The sequence below is a fragment of the Rattus rattus genome, chromosome 4 (genome assembly GCF_011064425.1).
Source record: "Rattus rattus isolate New Zealand chromosome 4, Rrattus_CSIRO_v1, whole genome shotgun sequence".
Lineage (NCBI taxonomy): Eukaryota > Metazoa > Chordata > Mammalia > Rodentia > Muridae > Rattus > Rattus rattus.
The window spans coordinates 62,918,246-62,938,219 of NC_046157.1; the positions used below are offsets into that span (position 1 = coordinate 62,918,246).

At 34.5% G+C, this 19,974-nt stretch overlaps 1 protein-coding gene across 2 annotated transcripts in view; it reads left to right on the forward strand.

The window, feature by feature from the left end:
- The window catches only part of Tmprss15 (transmembrane serine protease 15), a 109,782-nt gene that overhangs the window by 58,233 nt on the left and 31,575 nt on the right, over window positions 1-19,974 (forward strand). For both annotated transcript variants that reach the window (XM_032899397.1, XM_032899398.1), the window contains 5 exons: window positions 5,858-5,947; window positions 9,304-9,429; window positions 10,660-10,800; window positions 16,644-16,754; window positions 18,405-18,537. In XM_032899397.1, the coding sequence (XP_032755288.1) occupies window positions 5,858-5,947; window positions 9,304-9,429; window positions 10,660-10,800; window positions 16,644-16,754; window positions 18,405-18,537 (601 nt within the window). The remainder of the gene's footprint in view (window positions 1-5,857; window positions 5,948-9,303; window positions 9,430-10,659; window positions 10,801-16,643; window positions 16,755-18,404; window positions 18,538-19,974) is intronic.

A 19,974-nucleotide genomic window follows, 5' to 3' on the forward strand; every position in this document is an offset into this window, starting at 1 on the left:
TAATGCCCTTTGCAGTTGGGTCAATGGAAGTTCTATTTTTAAAGAGCTATTTGGATTCCAAATCACTGATTTGTTTAAGCAAAAATAAAAGGAAATCACGGTTGACTTGCTAAAACCTTTCAGTCTTTACACAGCAGTTAAATGAGAAAATCTCAGACAAGTGGGTGAACAATAAAACTCCATGTACACTCCACTCCTGAGGTTATTGTTGGTAGAGTTTTGTGGACAATTCACAACTCAGGGGTGCGTCTACCATGTGACTTTAATCTGTGCTCCCTCAATTCCAGGATGGCCCTTGTAATGGTGATACAATTAATATCAATATAGAGACTCTACTGAGAGAAGTTTATAAAAGCTAATATTCTACTGTACAAGCATCATATTGATTTGAAAAACGATTCTGAAATTCTGTGCTGAAGTACAGTAAATATAGACTGAAAGAAATCTACACTCCAGGCCCTGGTTGACTTCTGAGGTTCTTGATTAATTAAGAAAAGGAGTGACTTCAACCATTTTAATGTTCACTATTTTTAAGATTGTTTTTTCTATTGTATCTAGATTTAAGCCATTTTTCATTTATTAACACACAGTAAGAGTTAATATACTAAACAGCCATGTGAAAATCAATCTGTATTCATGCTGTCTTAGTTCATTACTTCAGAGCAGCATTCTATGGTATGTGTTTGATTTGATATTTAACCCTCGTACACAGAAATAGTAATTTCATTCATAAAATCTCTCATCAAAGAACATTTTCCTATTCTATATTGTTTTTGCCAGTCTGTCTTTACAACAACTGGCCCATTTAGTGTTACCATTGGTTACAAGTTTCAAAAATAAATAAAATTTGATTTTCATGAATAAACATTTAAGCCAATTTGTCAAAAATTACATAAAGCTATTTATATTATGAATAGTTACAATAATGGATTAAAATTATTAATGTTTAAAAATCAGACTCTAAATTGTCAGAATAGATTTAATTTTGGATTCTAATATAAACTTATTAATGTGTTCCATGTAATGTCAAAAGATTTATTATATATTATTAAGATAATAGGTATTATAATTGAGAATATTGAAAATCACTTAACATAAACTCAATGTGACTTATTACTTTTCAAGTTGTATTTATTATTTCCTCACAAAAGACTATCAATCACAAGCCTATTAGTAATTGAAATTATGACTTCATTTCTTATCTTCTTCCACATGTGTTTAATTCAAAGTTTCTTACTGTGAGTGAAAGTTAACCCTCGTCTTTCTCTCTTGCTGGACACACCTCCATATGAACACTTACCTTATAAGTGTTCGACTTAAGCACAGATTACCAATAAAACGTCTCAAGAACAGACTCCATCTTCAAAATCTAAGATATGATGTCAAAACAAACAAACAAACAAAAAACCTAACTTGGAATATGCTACAAAAACACATTGTGATAATGAAAATCCCTATGGCATACTAAGAGACTAATCAAAATACAAACATTTGAAAGAACAGAACTAGTACTACTAAAATGTGAGAATTTAATACTGTTAATGGAAAGACTTCTCCAGGCTAGTCACCCTACTTTATTTTCATTGGCTATGTGGGCATTGATTACATATTAGCAAGGCCTGACTGAAATTCCTAGAACCACATATCATGAGTCTATGGCACTTCTGAGAATCACGTGATACACTCACACTGTGGGAACGCCACCATTAAATGAGTCGTGTGCTGTTATCTACCATGGCATACAGTGACTTCTGAATTGCTAACGGTCATTAACACAGAGCTAGCCATTGAAACAACCTTTATCTAAAGATTAAAGAATTAAAGAATCTGGCTGGTCAGTTATTTGATGAGAAATTATACTTTGAATATATTTTAAAAGGGGCATCTTAAGCACCTTAGAGGAATGACTTTCCCAAGTTTTCTGTTTGCAGGCTAAATGCTAATTTAATCACCTGCCTGATTAGGCTTAACAGTTAAAACTGACATAAATTTTACTTCTGGTTGTGAGATTATTAAAGAGCTAACTATCCATCTTTCTCACATACTACAAAACCTTAAACTCTTAAAATATTACCTATATTTTAATAGCAGTGTTTGACTTAGAAATTTTCTATTTTTAAATAGAAAATGGGAAAATAGTAATGTTCACATGAAAACACACTTGTGCACAAATCGACCATACCCATACCTGTATATAGACAATGCACATGACAATGTACACACATAAACACACAATCATACATGAAAAACAGACACCAAATCACATGTATTCATATGCACACAGATACACATATATGCAGAAATTCACAAAAGTTCACAGGCATATACCATGTACTCATAGTAACACACATGTACACTCATACTCACCTACTGATAGGCACACACACAGGCACACATATATGCCTCACAGATATACACCCTCACAGATACACACATATATACTATGAATACACAAAACTATACATATTCACACAGACTACATCCACACATATGTTTGCAGGCACATAGAAACACATATAGAACTGCACTCACACGAACACACATAAACATGCACATTCATACACAATGCATACACTCTCATACACATAAGCACATATACACACATACAAACAGAAACACATTGGCGCATTTGAAAACTTACACGCATATATATATATATATATATATATTCACACACATATGAACTTTACACATAAGTACACTTATAATTTAAACAAATGCACACACTCACATTCATAAATATATAATGAAGACATTTAAAGTCAAACAATCTGCACACATACCTACACACTGACTAACACAATTATACATCATGAAGACATACACACTCTCACATGCATACAGACAGATATACTTTTGTCAGTGACAAAAACAAACAACAAGAAGTCAAATCATGGGTCCAAGCTGGCACCCTATGTTCTGCTCAAGACAGTGTTCCAGATTGCTTTCTCTTTGTTCATCTTCCACTGAAGATCTCCAGATAGTGCTCTCTCTCTCTCTCTCTCTCTCTCTCTCTCTCTCTCTCTCTCTCTCTCTCTCTCTCTCTCTCTGTGTGTGTGTTCTGCTTGAGACATGTCTGAATAGCTCATCCCCTGCAGAGTATAAGCCCAGTCTTATTTTACCTATCAATCGAGTCACTTATTCCAGGTTCCCTTTTATTATCCTTGAATCTGCATCCCCATAACCCAACCTCTTAATTCTTAAGAGACAGGAAGCACATACATTTTTTAATATTGCAAATGAATTCAGAGATCTGTCTCTTTGTTAAACACAGACAATAAGCTAGCTACTTTTGTGCTTTAAGATTCATTAAGCCTCTCATATAATTCATACTACATCCTTATATTTTGCATAGTTGAGAAATTATATATTTTGAAATCATGTTTTCATTGTTCTTTTCTACAGCCTTAAGGGATATCCCAAAGATCTTAGCTTTTACCTTTTTTTTTTTTTTTTTTTTTTTGTTTTTTGTTTTTTTTGTTTTTTTAAATTTTTTTTTTTATTTTTTTTCTTTACTTACATTTCAAACGTTATTCCCCTTTCCAGTTTCCTGTCCATAAGCCCTCATTCCCTCCCCTCTCCCTCCCCCATATTGGTATTCCCTCCATACATCCCCCTTATTGTACCCCCCATATTCCCCTGCACTGGGGATCCAACCTTTAAGGATCAAGTGCTTCTCCTTCCACTGGTGCCCAACAAGGCTATTCTCTGCTACATATGCAGCTGGAGCCCTGGATCAGTCCATGTATAGTCTTTCAGGAGTGGTTTAGTCCCTGGAAGCTCTGGTTGGTTGGCATTGTTGTTCTTATGGGGTTGCAAGCCCCTTCAACTCTTTCAATCCTTCCTCTAATTCCCCCAAGGGGGTTCTATTCTCAGTTCGGTGGTTTGCTACTAGCATTGACCTCTGTATTGGACATGATCTGGATGTGTCTCTCAGGAGAGATCTATATCCGGTCCCTTTCAGCATGCATTTTCTAGCTTCATCAATCTTATCTAGTTTTGGTGGCTGTATATATATGGGCCACATGTGGGTCAGGCTCTGAATGGCCATTCTTTGAGTTGCTGCTCTAAACTTTCCTTCCATATCCCCTCCTATGGATATTTGTTTTCTTCCTTTTAAGGAGTGGGAACATCTGCATTTTGGTCATCCTTCTTCTTGAGATGCCTGTGGTCCTTCGATTCTATCTTGGCTACTTTGAGCTTTTGGTTAATGTCCACTTGTCAATGAGTGCATACCAGAACAGCTTTTACCATTTTACTGAGACATTAGCCATACTCCCTAACCTAAGACTCTGCCTGTCTCTGATTATCGTGGAGTCAATAACATTAACAGGAATGACATTACTTGAAGGAGGAATGTAAAAATATGTACACTATTATGCAAACAAGCCTTAAGTCCACAGCAGTCATTGATATTCCTGGAGGCCCTTGCCCTTTTGGCCCTCTTCCAAGGTCAGAAAACGTATCATTCCACCCCCACAAGGACAGGCTGGACCTGGAAAGCTGGTTCACACAAACACACAATCATATACAATTACATATGTGTATACACACTTTCATGCATACAAACACACATATGCTTTTGTACAGAAACCACACACAAACATACGTACAAACTCACACAAGTACACAAACATTCATCCACATGCACAAATACCTATGGAAACAGAAATAAACATACATATACACACATGCATGCATGCATAAACAATCTCACATATACAAGCATGTATATGCACACATTCACAAAAAGTTCAAGTGGTTTAGATAGAGAAGGTGTGAGTAAAGGTTTGTATGAATATATTTTTCTTAATTAGCTTAATTATCCCTCCTCCAATGTGATTTTTAAGTTCTTCAGAATAAAAAAAAGTCTAACTTTATTTGCCTTCGCTAAAAAGCAAAATACTTCATATAGTTAAATCAGCTACCTACATTTTGGAAATCATTTTTGAGTATAACAGTGGTAACAAGTATTAAAACCAGGTCCTTAAAATAGTCAATGATTATTAAGCTATTTCTAATAAATAAAATACACTAAATATCAGAATTTTAACACATTGAATTGTAGCCAGAACTAAAAGATTTAGTCATAACTATATAAGTTTCTAATAAATTTAATTAAACTCTGGGAATCCCAATCGACTCTTGTAAAATGGTAACAGAGTTAACCAGAAAGAAAACTAAAACTTGCTGTTTGTGTTGGGTGGGGGCGGTTGTATACAGGCTCTCGGGTAGCATGGGGTGTCTTTGGATTTGAAATACACCTGATTTCATGCTCTAGGACTGATATTACAGGTGTTCCCCAGCATACATTGCCTCAGAAACATTATTAAACGAGAGGAAAAAGTGTCATTCTCCCCTTCCTAGCTACCAAACATTTCAATGTTTAGTGGCATTTCTACCCAGTATCTTGAGAATAAAAGATTTTTAAAACCATAGCAAAGCTCAGATTGTGAGATCAGCAGCACTGGGTCTTCTAGGATGGTGGTGAGGATGGGATATGCTCTATTGTAAACATCCATGCTTCCCTGCAGCCATCATTTCTCTCCCTTTTGTTTTGCAAAATATTTCTCTTCATCAAATAAACATGCAAAATATTTTCCCTTGATCAAGCCCTGTACACTATTATAATCTTTTAATACGTTATAAGGGCAATAAAAGTATAGAGGTCTTGAGAACTTTTCTAGTAATGACACTGATGTACTGACATTGTTTCCCTGACAACTTATACAACATGCATGATGAATTTTTCAGAACTAGCATTGTAGGAAATGTAATCGTAAGATGTCTGGCATCTAATAGAATCTCTGACCAATGGGAATGATGTGGTTAACGATTCTTTCCTAATCCCTTCCAGCTGACTGTGGAGGACCTTTTGAACTATGGGAGCCAAATACAACGTTCAGTTCTCCAAACTTTCCAGACAATTACCCCAACCAAGCTTTCTGTAAGTCTTTTTCCCCCAGTTTATCAAAGAAAAAACGTATATACAAGGGAGATACCTTTTAAATGAGCAAAATAGATTATGAATTTGTTAAAATGAATACAGTAGCCTGTTTACTACTATGAAATATTTCTTTAAGGATTTGTTTGATTTTTGAGAATATTTGTAATTACATCATTTTTCTTTGCTTTTCTCTCTCTGAAGCCTCCCATAAACCCTTCCCTGATTTTTTCCTTTCAAACTTATGAGCTACTTTTTCATTAGTAACTAGAATGGACGCAAAGCAATGATGCACACCATACATTATCTCAAGGAACTCTCACAATTATTCCTTGAAGTTATTTTAGTAATGTGATTCCAGAATAAAAACATAAAGCAATACCCTTGATGTCAATAGTTCTTTCTTACCATTTTCTAGCTCACTGATCTGACTCCCAGAGGATGTACCACAAACTTTCAGTTTTATAGAACAAGGTCGATGGAATGTGTAAAAACAGGCAGTGTAATGTCTTCACATGTAGAGAACATGTACTAGATTCAATGAAGACTATAGCTAGGGTAACATGATTAGACTCCCAGCATGAATGCGCTAATAAATGGGGGCCATTGAAATACCTAAATTTAGAGAAATCAACCTACAAATTATGTACAAAAGTTACTGCTGGGCCAGGGTTACTACCTAGAGACATTCACTATAGCTGTCTGAAGATTACATAGTCTGCATTACAAATTCAAATTCTCTGGGTTCTTTCCAGCTTCTGGCTATTACCAATAAGGCTAGTATGAGAATAAGTGGAACACGTGTCCTTGTTATATGTTGGAGCATATTTTGGGTATATGCACAGGAGTGATATGGATGGGTCCTCAGGTAGTGCAATGTCCAGTTTTCTGAGGAACCTCCAGGCTGATTTCCAGAGTGGTTGTATCAGCTTGTAATCCCACCAACAATGTACGAGTGTTCCTCTTTCTCCACATCCTTGACAGCATCTGCAGTCCTCTGAGTTTTTTATCTTTAGGTGTTTTTCGGCCTTCATTATTCCTCAGTTGAAAATTTTTTGTTTAGTTCTGTTCCCCATTTTTTTTAAGTGGGATTACTTGATTCTCTGAAGTAATGACAGTGTCATTTACCTTACAGAAGCTTTGCAATTTTATGAGGTCCCATTTGTTGATTCTTGATCTTAGAGCATAAGCCATTGGTGTTCTGTTCAGGAAATTTTCTGCTGTGCCCATGTGTTCCAGGCACTTCCCAACTTTCTCTTCTATTAGTTTCAGTGTATCTGGTTTAATGTGGTGGTCTCTGATCAACTTCAACTTGAGCAATAAGAATGGATAGATTTGCATTCTTCTTCATGCTGACCTCCAGTTGAATCAATATCATTTGTTGAAACTGTCTTTTTTCCACTGGATTGTTTTAGGTTCTTTGTGACCATAGTGTGTGAGTTCATTTCTGGGTCTTCATTTCTCTTCCATTTATCTACCTGCCTGTCTCTGTACCAATACCATACAGTTTTTATCACTATTGCTCTGAAAAACAGCTTGAGGTCAGGGTTGGTGTTTTGCCCAGAAGCTCTTTTATTGTTGAGAATAGTTTCTATTATTCTGGGTTTTTTTGTTATTCCAAATGAATTTGAAATTGCATTTCTAACTCTATGAAGAATTGAGTTGAAATTTAGATGAGTATTGCATTGAATCTGTAGATTGCTATTGGAAAGATGGCCATTTTTACTATATTAATCTTGCCAATCCATGAGCATGGGAGATCTTTCCATCTTATGAGGTCTTCTTCAATTTTTTCTTCAGAAACTTGAAGTTTTTGTTCTACAGATCTTTCCCTTGCTTGGTTAGAGTCACACCAAGGTATTTTATATTATTTGGGACTATTGTGAAGGATATCAATTCCCTAATTTCTTTCTCAGCCTTTTTATCCTTGTAGTAGAGGAAGGCTACTGATTTGATTGAAGAGAAGTAGAAGTAAACAGAAGGAAATAATCAAACTCAGGGCTGATATCAACCAAGTAGAAATGAAAAGAACTATACAAAGTATCATCAAAACCAGGAGCTGATTCTTTGAGAAAATAAACAAGATAGATAATCCCTTAGCCAGAGTAACCAGAAGGTGAAGAGACAGTATCCAAATTAACAAAATCAGAAATGAGAAGAGAGACATAACAACAGAAACTGGGGAAATTAAAAAAAAATCAGATCCTACTATAAAAGCCTATACTCAACAAAACTGGAAAATCTTGAGAAAATAGACAATTTTCTAGACAGATACCCGGTACCAAATTAAATCAGGGTCAGATAAACCATCTACACAGTCTCATAACCCCTAAAGAAATAGAAGCAAAAAAAGTTCAGGACTAGATGGGTTTTGTGCAGAATTCTACCAGACATTCAAAGAAGACCTAATACCAATACTCTTCAAACTATTCTACAAAATAGAAACAGAAGGATCACTACCAAATTCCTTCTATGAAGCCACAATTACACTTATACCTAGACTGTACAAAGACCCAAGAAAGAAAGAGAACTTCAAATCAATTTCCCTTATGAATATCAATGCAAACTACTAAATAAAATTCTCACAAATGAAATCCAAGAAGACATCAAAACAATCATCCATCATGGTCAAGTAGGCTTCATCCCAGGGATGTAGAGATGGTTCTATCTTTCCATCAAATGAGGTGCATAATGCAAATACCTGGAGAGGTCAGTACCCTACAGACAGAGGTTGGTTCTTAAAGTGTGAGTGAGGATACTCAGAGTGTAGGGGGGAATAGTATAAATTAGAATCTGAATGCTGAGTCAACTCTGAAAATAATTTAAGAAAAGAAACATTTTTGGGGCAAGCAATTTCTTAAATAGAACTAACAGCTTGCAAATTATTTTAATAAATGGAGATGCTTTCAAATAAATATCAGAGTTTGCTTATTTGATCATGGAAAATTAGGTGAACTGAGCCTGGCTAGACAGCTTATTGGGTAAAGTTGCTTTCTTGCCAATAAGCATGATACCCTCTGCTTGATTTTAGGAACTTCAATGGTAGACGAAGAGAACTATTTCCGCTATTCATCCTGTGTACACTCTGGGAAGATCATCCCAGTTCTCTCTCTCTCTCTCTCTCTCTCTCTCTCTCTCTCTCTCTCTCTCTCTCTCTCTCTCTCCTCCCTCCCTCTCTCCCTCTTGCTCTCTCTCTCTCTCTCTTACACACACACACACACACACACACACACACACACACAAACACATGCATGCATGCATGCAGGCGCACATATATGCACGTACACAAATGCACAAACAAAGAAAATAATAAAAAGACGTTCATTGTAAATTAACTGTCATTATTTATTGTCTTCAAGGTGTATGGAACTTAAATGCACAGAGTGGGAAAAATATTCAACTTCACTTTCAAGAATTCGACTTAGAAAATATCAATGATGTGGTTGAAGTTAGAGATGGGGTAAATTTTGACTCCCTGCTCTTAGGTAAGACTGAAATTTCAACCCTCTGAAAGCTGTGTAGCTCAGGAAAGATGATTTACAGAAAGAGCATTAACAGTTGGCAAGATGAAAATATAACATCTAAGTAACATGTAAAAGATTTTTATTCTACTGAAAATAATTTTTTTCAAACAATATATTCTGATAATGATTTCCCTTCTACCAAGTCTTCTCAGAATATGTTGAGTTTGATTTTGGGACATGTTTGCAATACTGACAAGAATATACTCTCCTAGAACATTCTTTGCTAATCAGGATTGCTATATTTGCTTCATGGGTATTAAAAGTTGGTAAGAGTTAACTATAGAAACATCATGTATATTCTACTATGTAGTTTTATGAAATACGTGTACATAGCTATTCAAAAATAATTATTAAATTAGATGTCCTCTGGCTCTAACATATCCAAATATTATTCCTTGTAAATATTTTAAGTCATTGTACTCTATATTTTGTCACCATTTTGTTTATTATTATCCATGGCATCCTCTTCTTCTCAACAGCTGAGGATTCAAAAGTAAACCAAGGCTTATTTTTCTCTATTGCTATTATTTTTTCTAACTAGATGTGAGAAATATTTGTGTCTGGATAATAAAATACACACTACTAGCACATTTAAAGGTTATTAGCCAAACATAAGGTTATGTCATATTATTTAGGCATTCATTTAACTCTATCCTCTGAAGAACAAGGATACTAGAGAGGATTCCCCAGATGGTTTAGGTAAAACCCACAGAGTTCCAGACCACAGCTTTCTGGAACGGACTGTTAGAGCGACACACAGAATAAAGCAACAATGAAATCCTCTGGAGCCAGCAAGAATTAGGAAACATTTCATCTGGATCTTTATACCCATTTGTAAACACATTTCAAATGTTATTTGTTGTTGTTTTTGTCATTGTTGTTTACATTTTCAGGCTAAATTCTGTTTCTTACTAAAAACCCTGCTTACATGATCAAGGAAAATAAGTTTATTATTTTCTTCTTTTTCTTAATTTTGCTTCTTAATATTCACACAAATCAAAAGAAATAAATATTCCAGAAGGATATCTAAATTATACTGTAACTTATAGATAGAAATTGTTTTGTTCTGAAATTGTTTTTCTGCTTCTAATAGATACATCTAAATTATAAGAATATGTATAATCTTTAGATGAGCCCTGGTGTACACAATCCTACCTCTAGAACTTATGGTTTCCTTTCCCTTTGTGGCAGCCGTGTATACAGGACGTGGTCCTGTGAAGGACTTGTTCTCTACCACAAATAGAATGACTGTGATTTTCGACACAGACATGAAGAACGGAGGCAAGGGCTTCAAAGCAAATTTCACTTCTGGCTATTACTTGGGGATTCCAAGTAAGTAACACACACCTCCTTAGAGTGGACCAGAACAAAACAAGGGAACAAAATCCACTTCAAGCCCGAATCTCAATGTGTATGTTTGCATTCTGAGATGATATTTTGTTTTTCTCAGCATATGGAACTGTTTTTTCTCCCTCCTCTTTATCAATATAATGGTTACCTGAGTTTTGTCACAGCAGGAGAACACATCATTTTTTGGTATATCAATTAACACTTCTCTTGGAATCTCCTTGACTCCTACTCACCAAAGTTACATTTCAACAGAAAGTTCAAAGTAAAGTAATTGACTCAGTGAGGAAGGGATTTTTCTTTTGCCAAGAGCTTGTTGAGAGAGGAGGAGGGAAATTGGCCACTGAACTGCTAGGATGCACATGACACACAATTAAAATATTAAATGCAAGGGAAAGGCTGAGCATCAGTAAAGGGGATGCAAGACACATAACACAGCAAAGAAAATCTCAAAATGAAGAACAACACTACACCAAGTTCAGAAAGAAAACCACATGGGGAAAAATAACACACTTTCTAAGTCAGATGAGAATGAACTTGAAAATCCTTATAGCAACTGAATTTTCTAAAATAAAAATTAATTAGAAAGTGTCAATATTATAGCCTTTTGTACTTAACATTCTAAGTTTACAAAACAGTATTTACGAACAATATATATATGCATATATATATATGTAAGCACATGATTACTAAACCAATTATATTGAAAAATGTAAAATAATGATATTTTAGGTTTAAGAAATACTGTGCAATGAAAAATACATAGATAACTTTATCTTATGAGACTTCAGTTACTGTCTACATGCTAAGAATGACAGTAAGACCATGTGTATTTAATTAGACATTAAATTCACCTGTATTCTGGATAGTTACATGCTAAGATATACAGGGCTTCATACAATGGATCAGGAAAATAGCTAACCCATAAAGATGCTTTCCGTGCCAGAGGAACAGACTTCTCAACAAGTTTTCAAGAGTTTTTTTTTTCATGAAAAGAAGTAATCACGAGATAATTACATGTATTTTTAAATGAAAATAAAAATGAAACCAACTGAAGTAATTTATTTTTTAATCTATACACTGACCAGTAAGTAAGAGGGTTTGTTACAAACATAAGCAATTGAAATAACTGTAGAGCATTCTTTCCTATATAAAAATGAAAGTACTTCAGGGCAAAGTTAATAGAAGCAATAGGTCTTTACAACCCTACTTTAAAGTCACAAATGGCAAGAGATGAGAAATTTGAAATCGTATAGACTATTGAAATCAAGAACAAACACAACTCTTCCAACAAAATTATTCATTATTACTTTTATATAATTCTTACTCATGAATAAAGAATGGGCTGAGTATTTTGAAAAGCTGTGTCTGAGAAAGTTACCAAAATCATATAGTTTAATGCAGTCAGTACAGAGGACATATAGTTTTATGTGAAGGGGGTCTTTGCATTTCATTGGCCATGGACCCATATTTTGGTCATGAGCATCTTGTTTATACTGTTGGGGGGAGGGCGGTAATGGGGGGGTTGGGAGGGGAACACCCATAAGGAAAGGGAGGGGGGACGGGGATGTTTGCCCGGAAACCGGGAAAGGGAATAACACTTGAAATGTATATAAGAAATACTCAAGTTAATAAAAAAAAAAAGTTAAAAAAAAAGAATCTTTTTAATTGAAGCTAGAAGAAGATAAGTCATGACTATTGTACCCAATTGTGAGCTGCTATTTCTGCTGTACCTAGAAGACAGTTCGCTGTGGGGTTGGCACAGTGAAACAGTTGTTCCTAGCTTGGTCTTTTTCTGTCAAGCTTGGTTTTGTTTGTTGGTTCATATTTTAATAACAAAGCCTGAAAAACAGTCAGAGAAACAGGCAATAAAAGATGGTCAAGCCAGTAATGACTAGTGAGATTGGGTACACATACTCCCTTACATTGATATTCTGCTTTGGCAATAATTTCAGAAAAAAATACGAAAATCATGTTATAAACTGTTTCCAGTGTTTATGAAGTCTTTCCTTGTCTTCTGAGATATTTTAGGAGTACTTGAAAGTTTTCTAATAAAATAGTTATGAGGCCTAAATTATTTTATTTATCCTCTCCCAACCGTTTCCACTCATGTTGAACTTGAGGATTCACAGTAGATATTTATTACGGTGAGTCGCTTGTGAATGTGCACCAGTTGCTTGTTTCTGGTTCAAGTAGTCTTCAGGAGGGATTCAGTAGAGCGTGCAGCAACTCACAAATGGCAGCTGGTTACAATCAGGACCCCCGACAATCAGGACCCCCGAACCCTCCCCAGCTTCTGTGCTGTGTGCCTTGGAAACCAATTCAGCTCAATTTTAAAAAGCAAGCATATGGTGTCTAAATGAAGCAGAGCTGTAGAGACTTCATAAAGAGAAGATGGGGAAATTTAAGTCTGAGTGATATTACTTTTTTCCTCCCTCACCATGGGCATAAAACTATCTGAGGTAAGATTTCAGACTCCAGAGAAAGTAAATTGTTGTATCAAAGACTTCCCAATGACCTGAAATAATGTATGTTCCAAAAAATGAAAATCAACTTTAGATGTATATGGAAAGCTTTAAATAGTTTATTCATACTTCCTCTCAGATTTTATGATTCTTATTCACTTCAGCAACAATATTCCATTTTTCTCAATTCTGAAATTGATTATATAATTTATTTTAACATCTAAACTAGCCATCTTTTCTAGACTTTCAGGTATAATCCTAACAGTTTTGAGAACAGAAGGACAGTAAATTATAATTATTTTAAAGACAAGAACATGGTACATGTGTTCACTCAAATTTTATTCATATATTTTTATTTATATTAACTAACTAAAATATGCCTTTCCAATTGAATATAACTTTACTATAATAATAAAAGCAAAATTACAAATATATCTATAAATATGTACTCTCATTGTAAGTTTATTTAACATAATGATTATAATAGCTATGGAAAACATGAAAAATTATAGTAACTGGTAATGACTAACATAGAGTACATTAAAATATTTGATTATGGGTCCAATATTAATCTTCTTACCTTATAAAATTAATGTATGCTGAAATACATATTGTTATGGAATGTATATTTATGTATATGCATTTACCTTAAAGATTTCCTAAATGTAAGTTAAAGAAATGATAACATCCAGAAGAAAGAGAAATGTTCCCACTCAGATACTCATGATTCCTTGTAAAAAATAAATATATAATCATTTGAGGCCATTTGTCATCTCAGTAATCTGTTTAAAAATATGTGTTTGTGAAACAAATTGGTAATTGCATTTACTAGAATCTCTCTAATAAGATTATGCTTTGAGATATATAACCTACTTTTCTCCTGTTATAAAAATTTGGAGAAAATGCCAGTCATAACCTCCTAAAAATACTTTCATTAAAGCAAATTGGATTTCGGTAAAAGATAGGATATTTTAAAGCTTAAAATAGACAAACATTCCCAGTTATTAACTTCTGTTACCAAGAGAGAATGGTTAGACATCTCCTGCATATCTAGTAATATGAAAGGAAGGATGGAGTGTTGATTAACAGAGAGATTTTAGAGCTCAATGCTAGGGAAGGAGGAGAGGAGAGAGGGGGGGGACGGGGAGGGGAGAGAGAGAGATTTAAAATAACATTTTAAATTTTGAGACCCACATATATGTATATACTTTCATTATATCCATGCCTATGCTCCAGCTCCTCCTTCCAACATTATACCCTCTGCTTTTTAAATCGCATTTTATGTTATTTTTACATTTGCTTAGTGAGTATGTGTATGTGTGTGGACATCTGTATATGGGCACTCATGCCAAAGTTAGAGAACCATTGTAGGAGTTCATTCTCTTCTTCACCAAGTGGGGCCCTGGAGTCAAACTCAGTTTGTCTTCCTTTGTTGCAATCACAGTGATCTATAGGGTTTTATCCTTCTCAGTCCTATTAATATTACCTATATGGACATGAGTATGGGCTCATCATGGGTAGTGTTCTTGGGACCACATTCTCAAAGAAAAATGGATCTCCTTCCTTTAATAACTGTCAACCCCCAACGGTACCCCATGTAAGGATAATGGGTAAAGACAGACTCCTCTGTCCATGCTAGATTGTCGAGCTGTTTGTTCTTGAGTAGATCTTGTTCAAGTGATCACAGCTGCTATGAATTTGTGAGTGCTACGGATATGTCATCCAAGAAGATAGCGTTTCATGGGACTTCTTTGCACCTCTCAATTCTTGCAATCTTTACATCCCCTGTTTGGTGATATTCTTAAGACTTCAGCGGCCTTTAAGGATGACCTCTTGTAGTCACATTCTCAATACTATGGCAGAAGAACAAACACTGAAGAACTCAAGAATAAGCAAGTCAATAATCTAGCATGAATGGAACAGTCTTTCATGACCCATTGTCCTTACCCAATGTGCTATTGGAGGTCAATGGCTACTAAATAAATGAAGGAAAGCTACTCCCCTGTGGGAATGTGGTTCCTAAAAATTTTACTTGTGATCCAATAATCTCAGAAAGATTAATTTATGTACATAATCTGTCTGGAATGATTAAAAAGACACAAATTTGGATAGCAAGGGAAGGACAGTGTATCCAAGTTGGGGGCTTAAAGAACATAATCAAAAATGTATGGAACTTTCAAAGAAATAATTTAAAAATTATTAAACACATGCCAATATTTGATACTTTTGTCAAATTTACTCTAAAACTTAGCTTACCAGCTGAATGATTTCTCTCTGGGACTATCACCTTTGCTCATTATAAATAAACCTACAATAATGACTACAATAATGAGCTACAATAATGACTGGTCTGACAATAATGGCACAACTAACTTGGTAGTAACAACCTTCTGATTGGATTTGCATCCAAAAAGTAATGACTATGATAATAAACACTTCTAAGGAGACAGAATAACAACAGAAAAAATGAGACAGATATCAGAGTTTTATACATGTATAAACTTTGATAATTTCATACACATATAAAACAACAATAAAAGTTGAACTCCACCTTTCTCAAATATTGTCTAACTAGTTAATACAGAACAATTAATAAAGAACAATTGTTTCTAGTGGATATCTAGGCTTATTATATATACTTTTCATTACCTAAGGTCAACACCTACTTTTGTTTTATTTACATTTCTGATTAGTGGCACTATACCATATGTGGACACAAAACACACATACACATTTGACAAACGAATAGTTAATTCATAGTAACTTTTCTATGGGAAAGGTCTTCCTTTTATTTCTGATATCCTTCTAATGAAGTCATGATTTAGTGAAATCAGTCCAAGTTTGATATAATGATACAATTCTGATTCTTTTTACATTTGCTAGTTGTTTTCAAAGTAGAATCTTCTTGTTATCAAAGGGTTTTGTTTCTGTTTCCAGATTGTCAGTGTACCATAGAACATGCAATCACAGAGTATTGAAGTTATATGTGATCTAATAGGGCTCTTCTTTGTAAGTTACGATGATGTCTCTTTGAGGAAAGTTTCTCCTAGCTATAGCTGAGATCTGTAGGGTTGGGTCATTTTAAGAACAACCTCAGCTACTTCTTAGAACTTTCCCTAATGCATTTTTGCACAAAAGGATGGCCAAGGTTTAAGCTATAATCATTTAAGCTACATATAGACCTTTAATGCTGTTTCTGAAGCAATCTGAGTAAGAAATTTGGGGTGTTTCTACATTGAAGTTTCTTCCTTCAAGCAGTAAAGCAAATGTCTTATGGTTAAAGGGTCATAAATGGATTGGGTATGCAGAAACCTTCAGTTTTTGTATTATTTATTTATGTATTTTTCTCTATAAAATAAACAGAGCCCTGCCAGGATGACGAATTTCAGTGCGAAGATGGAAACTGCATTCCAATGGGGAATCTCTGTGACAGCTACCAACACTGCAGTGACGGCTCGGATGAAGCACATTGTGGTATGTCTTATTTTCATGAAAATGCTCGTGTCATGCTAACTCTGCTTTTAGACCCCCCAAGCACGAAAGGAAGAATACATATTGTCTCACTGCAAGGGTTGAGGAACGTGAACCGCTCTCCCAGTATGAGCTTCGAAACCATTTTGGTTTGAAATAAAACCAATATAGAGACTTTTTGTTTGTGTGTGTTGCTTGTTACACTTGGTTACATGTAATAACTAAGCCTAGGACAAAAAAGATTCAGTCAGAAAACATAAATATCAAAGACAAAAATATAACCAAACCGGGCATCTAAGTACCTGGCCCATTCTCTATGCTATTGGTGTTTATTACCTTCCGAAGGAGCACCTGAATGCATATTATTACTGACTTCTCTGGTTTGGTCTCTTTGTATTTCTAGTTCTTCAGCATCTTCTATTTCTTCTGCTTTGATTGATTTTGGCCAAGCCCTCAATTCAGGTTGCGATAGTGATACGAATAACATATTATCTTATTGTATATTATTTTAATTTGATTTCTAAAAAGGTATTACATATATTATGTGCATTGCAATACAAATACGTGTGATGAAAGAGTTGCACATTCATAACTAACTTGATTTAGCCCTGAAGAAACAGAGTTTTGAAGAAATTATGTCAAAGATCATATGCCTCACAAGAGCTAAGGATGTTATTTTTTTTTAAATCATAGTCTGTTTAATTCAATATCGAATTCTTTTAATGAGAGAATAAAGTAAAAACAATGACAGCATGGTGTTTGTGGGTCACACTGCAATCACTGAGAATTTTTTTATGACAATTAGCTTAGCTTGAACCCCTTCCCAGGCATCATATTGACTGCAGAACGTTTGTAAGATTAGTGGGAAGAGGAGAGAAATCAAAGAGCACATACAGCAAACAAAAACTCATTTCTGAAAAGGCAGCACAAGTGTACAAAATGCATGAGCTTTCTCCTGAATTTCATTTTTCCCTTTTCTAGTTTATAAGCAATGCTTTTCATAAATAAATTTTAATAACATAAAAACGAAATACCCAACTTTATTTTATTCACTTTCTGGTGAATAAACTTGCACGTTTTGCTTTTGTTCATTTCATAGTCATAAAAAAAGACAAAATAATACCAACTAAACTTGGATTTTTCAATTTATATCTCCCAAGATACTCTTGAAAAAAGTATGATCAATTATTAATCTAACCGTTAAGTGAGAGCATCTTTTCCTTGTAGCCACTGTTCCTTTATGAAGTTAATCAAGATGACATGGTGTATAATCCAATATTCTTAACGAATCTCTATGTACTTACTGGTATTTTACAAATTCTGTTGAATATTTAAAAATTATAGGTGTAACTTCATGGGATGCAATGTGACATTTCGCATTATGCATATGATGTGAAATGAACCAATCTAGCTAGTCAATAGACCCAGCACCTCAAGTGCTTAATATATTTTTGTGATGAAGTAGTTTGAAATTAATTAATTAATCAATATAATAATTTAAGAGTAGATTCTCATTGTACTTGTACAGTGCACTTGGTCCCAAAAACTTTCTTCCTCCAGTATAGACAAATGTTTTTCCCTTTGATCAATATTCCCACATGACCTCCACTCCCTTATTTCCTGTTACTGACATCCTATTCTCTGCATTTTTAGTGCGATTTCTCAATGGCACACAGAGCAACAATGGATTGGTACAGTTCAATATTCATAACACATGGCATATTGCTTGTGCTGAGCCCTGGACCACACAAATTTCAAATGAAGTTTGTCACCTTCTGGGACTAGGGTAAGTGATTATAATCTACTTCCTTACTTTTTACTATTAATAGTACTTGTCGTGTATGGAGAGAGAGAGAGAGAGAGAGAGAGAGAGAGAGAGAGAGAGAATGTATATATATATATATATATATATATATATATATATGCCAGATTGCATATTGCAAATGTAAAGGTAAGAGGGCAACAGTTTTGTTATTTGATATCTGGACTTATAATTTATTTGCTAGTATAACCAACTGAAACTGAAGGTACTGATGAATTTACCTTGTTCCCACACCAGGGCCTCTAAATGTCTCAAATTCCTAAGTTCTTTTTCACCAGTATTTTGACATTGCTCCCAGGTTATAAATACAAGAAATCTTCATGCACAGGCACATGAACATACTATATGTCTGAATAATAACAATAAACAGATCATAAATGTGAAAGAGAGCAAGGAGGGGTATATGAAGGGATTAGAGTGGATGAAAGAAAAGGGATGATATTACAATTATAATTTCAAACATGAAGAACAAGAAATGTTAATTAATTAATTTGAGTTAAATATCTGAGATCAAGAGATTTTTTTTACAGATGCAAAATAAAATGTACTAGAATGAATGTATGTATCTTTAGTGCAGTTAAACTTTGTGAGTATATTTTGATTATTCCTGATTCAGAAATAAAAGCATTAGTGACAATATTAAATCAGGCCCATGAATGAATAAAATATGATTTGGTGTCATATATTTATATGGTGGGGATAAACATATCAACAGAAAATTACTATATACTATTTTAAAATGTGGTAGAGGAGACTTGAACTCAATTAGGGCATATCAGCAAAGGCTTTCAAGGGACTTGTATGAGTTGAGTAACTATAAATCAATTCTACAACACTGAGTCCTAATATTTATATGTTATCTCATCCCCAGCCAGACTTTACTGTCTGGCCCATTGACCTCATTTCCTATGGATCTCAGTTCTTGCTGTGAGACATGGAGATCAAGAGACAGGGTCCTCCAGTGTAGAAAATAAGTGATGTGGCCCATTGCCTTAGATACAATATTTTTGAGAAAGACCAGGTACTTGCTTTCTTCTCAAATGATACAGGTAATTTGCGCAAAGATGTTAATCTTTGTTTCTATCCATGCTTATTAGTCTCCATAGTGCTTTAATAACTGAGAGGACATTACAGCATTAATGAGAGTTGTCTAGACTGGCATATGGAAATCCAAAATAAATAAATAAATAAAAAACCTTAGTGTGCTTACATGATGTGTTTGGTACAGCAGGAAATAATTTAGGATCCAATTTATTAAGTGGGACTGTATTCTCTCAAGGTTATTTATGCAGATTAGGTATGAGCTGAAATTCCCCACAGACTTGAGGAAATCCCACAAGAAAGATTTCATCAGCTTTTACTCCTTTGTATTAAACATTTTAATTCCGTTTCATTTATAGC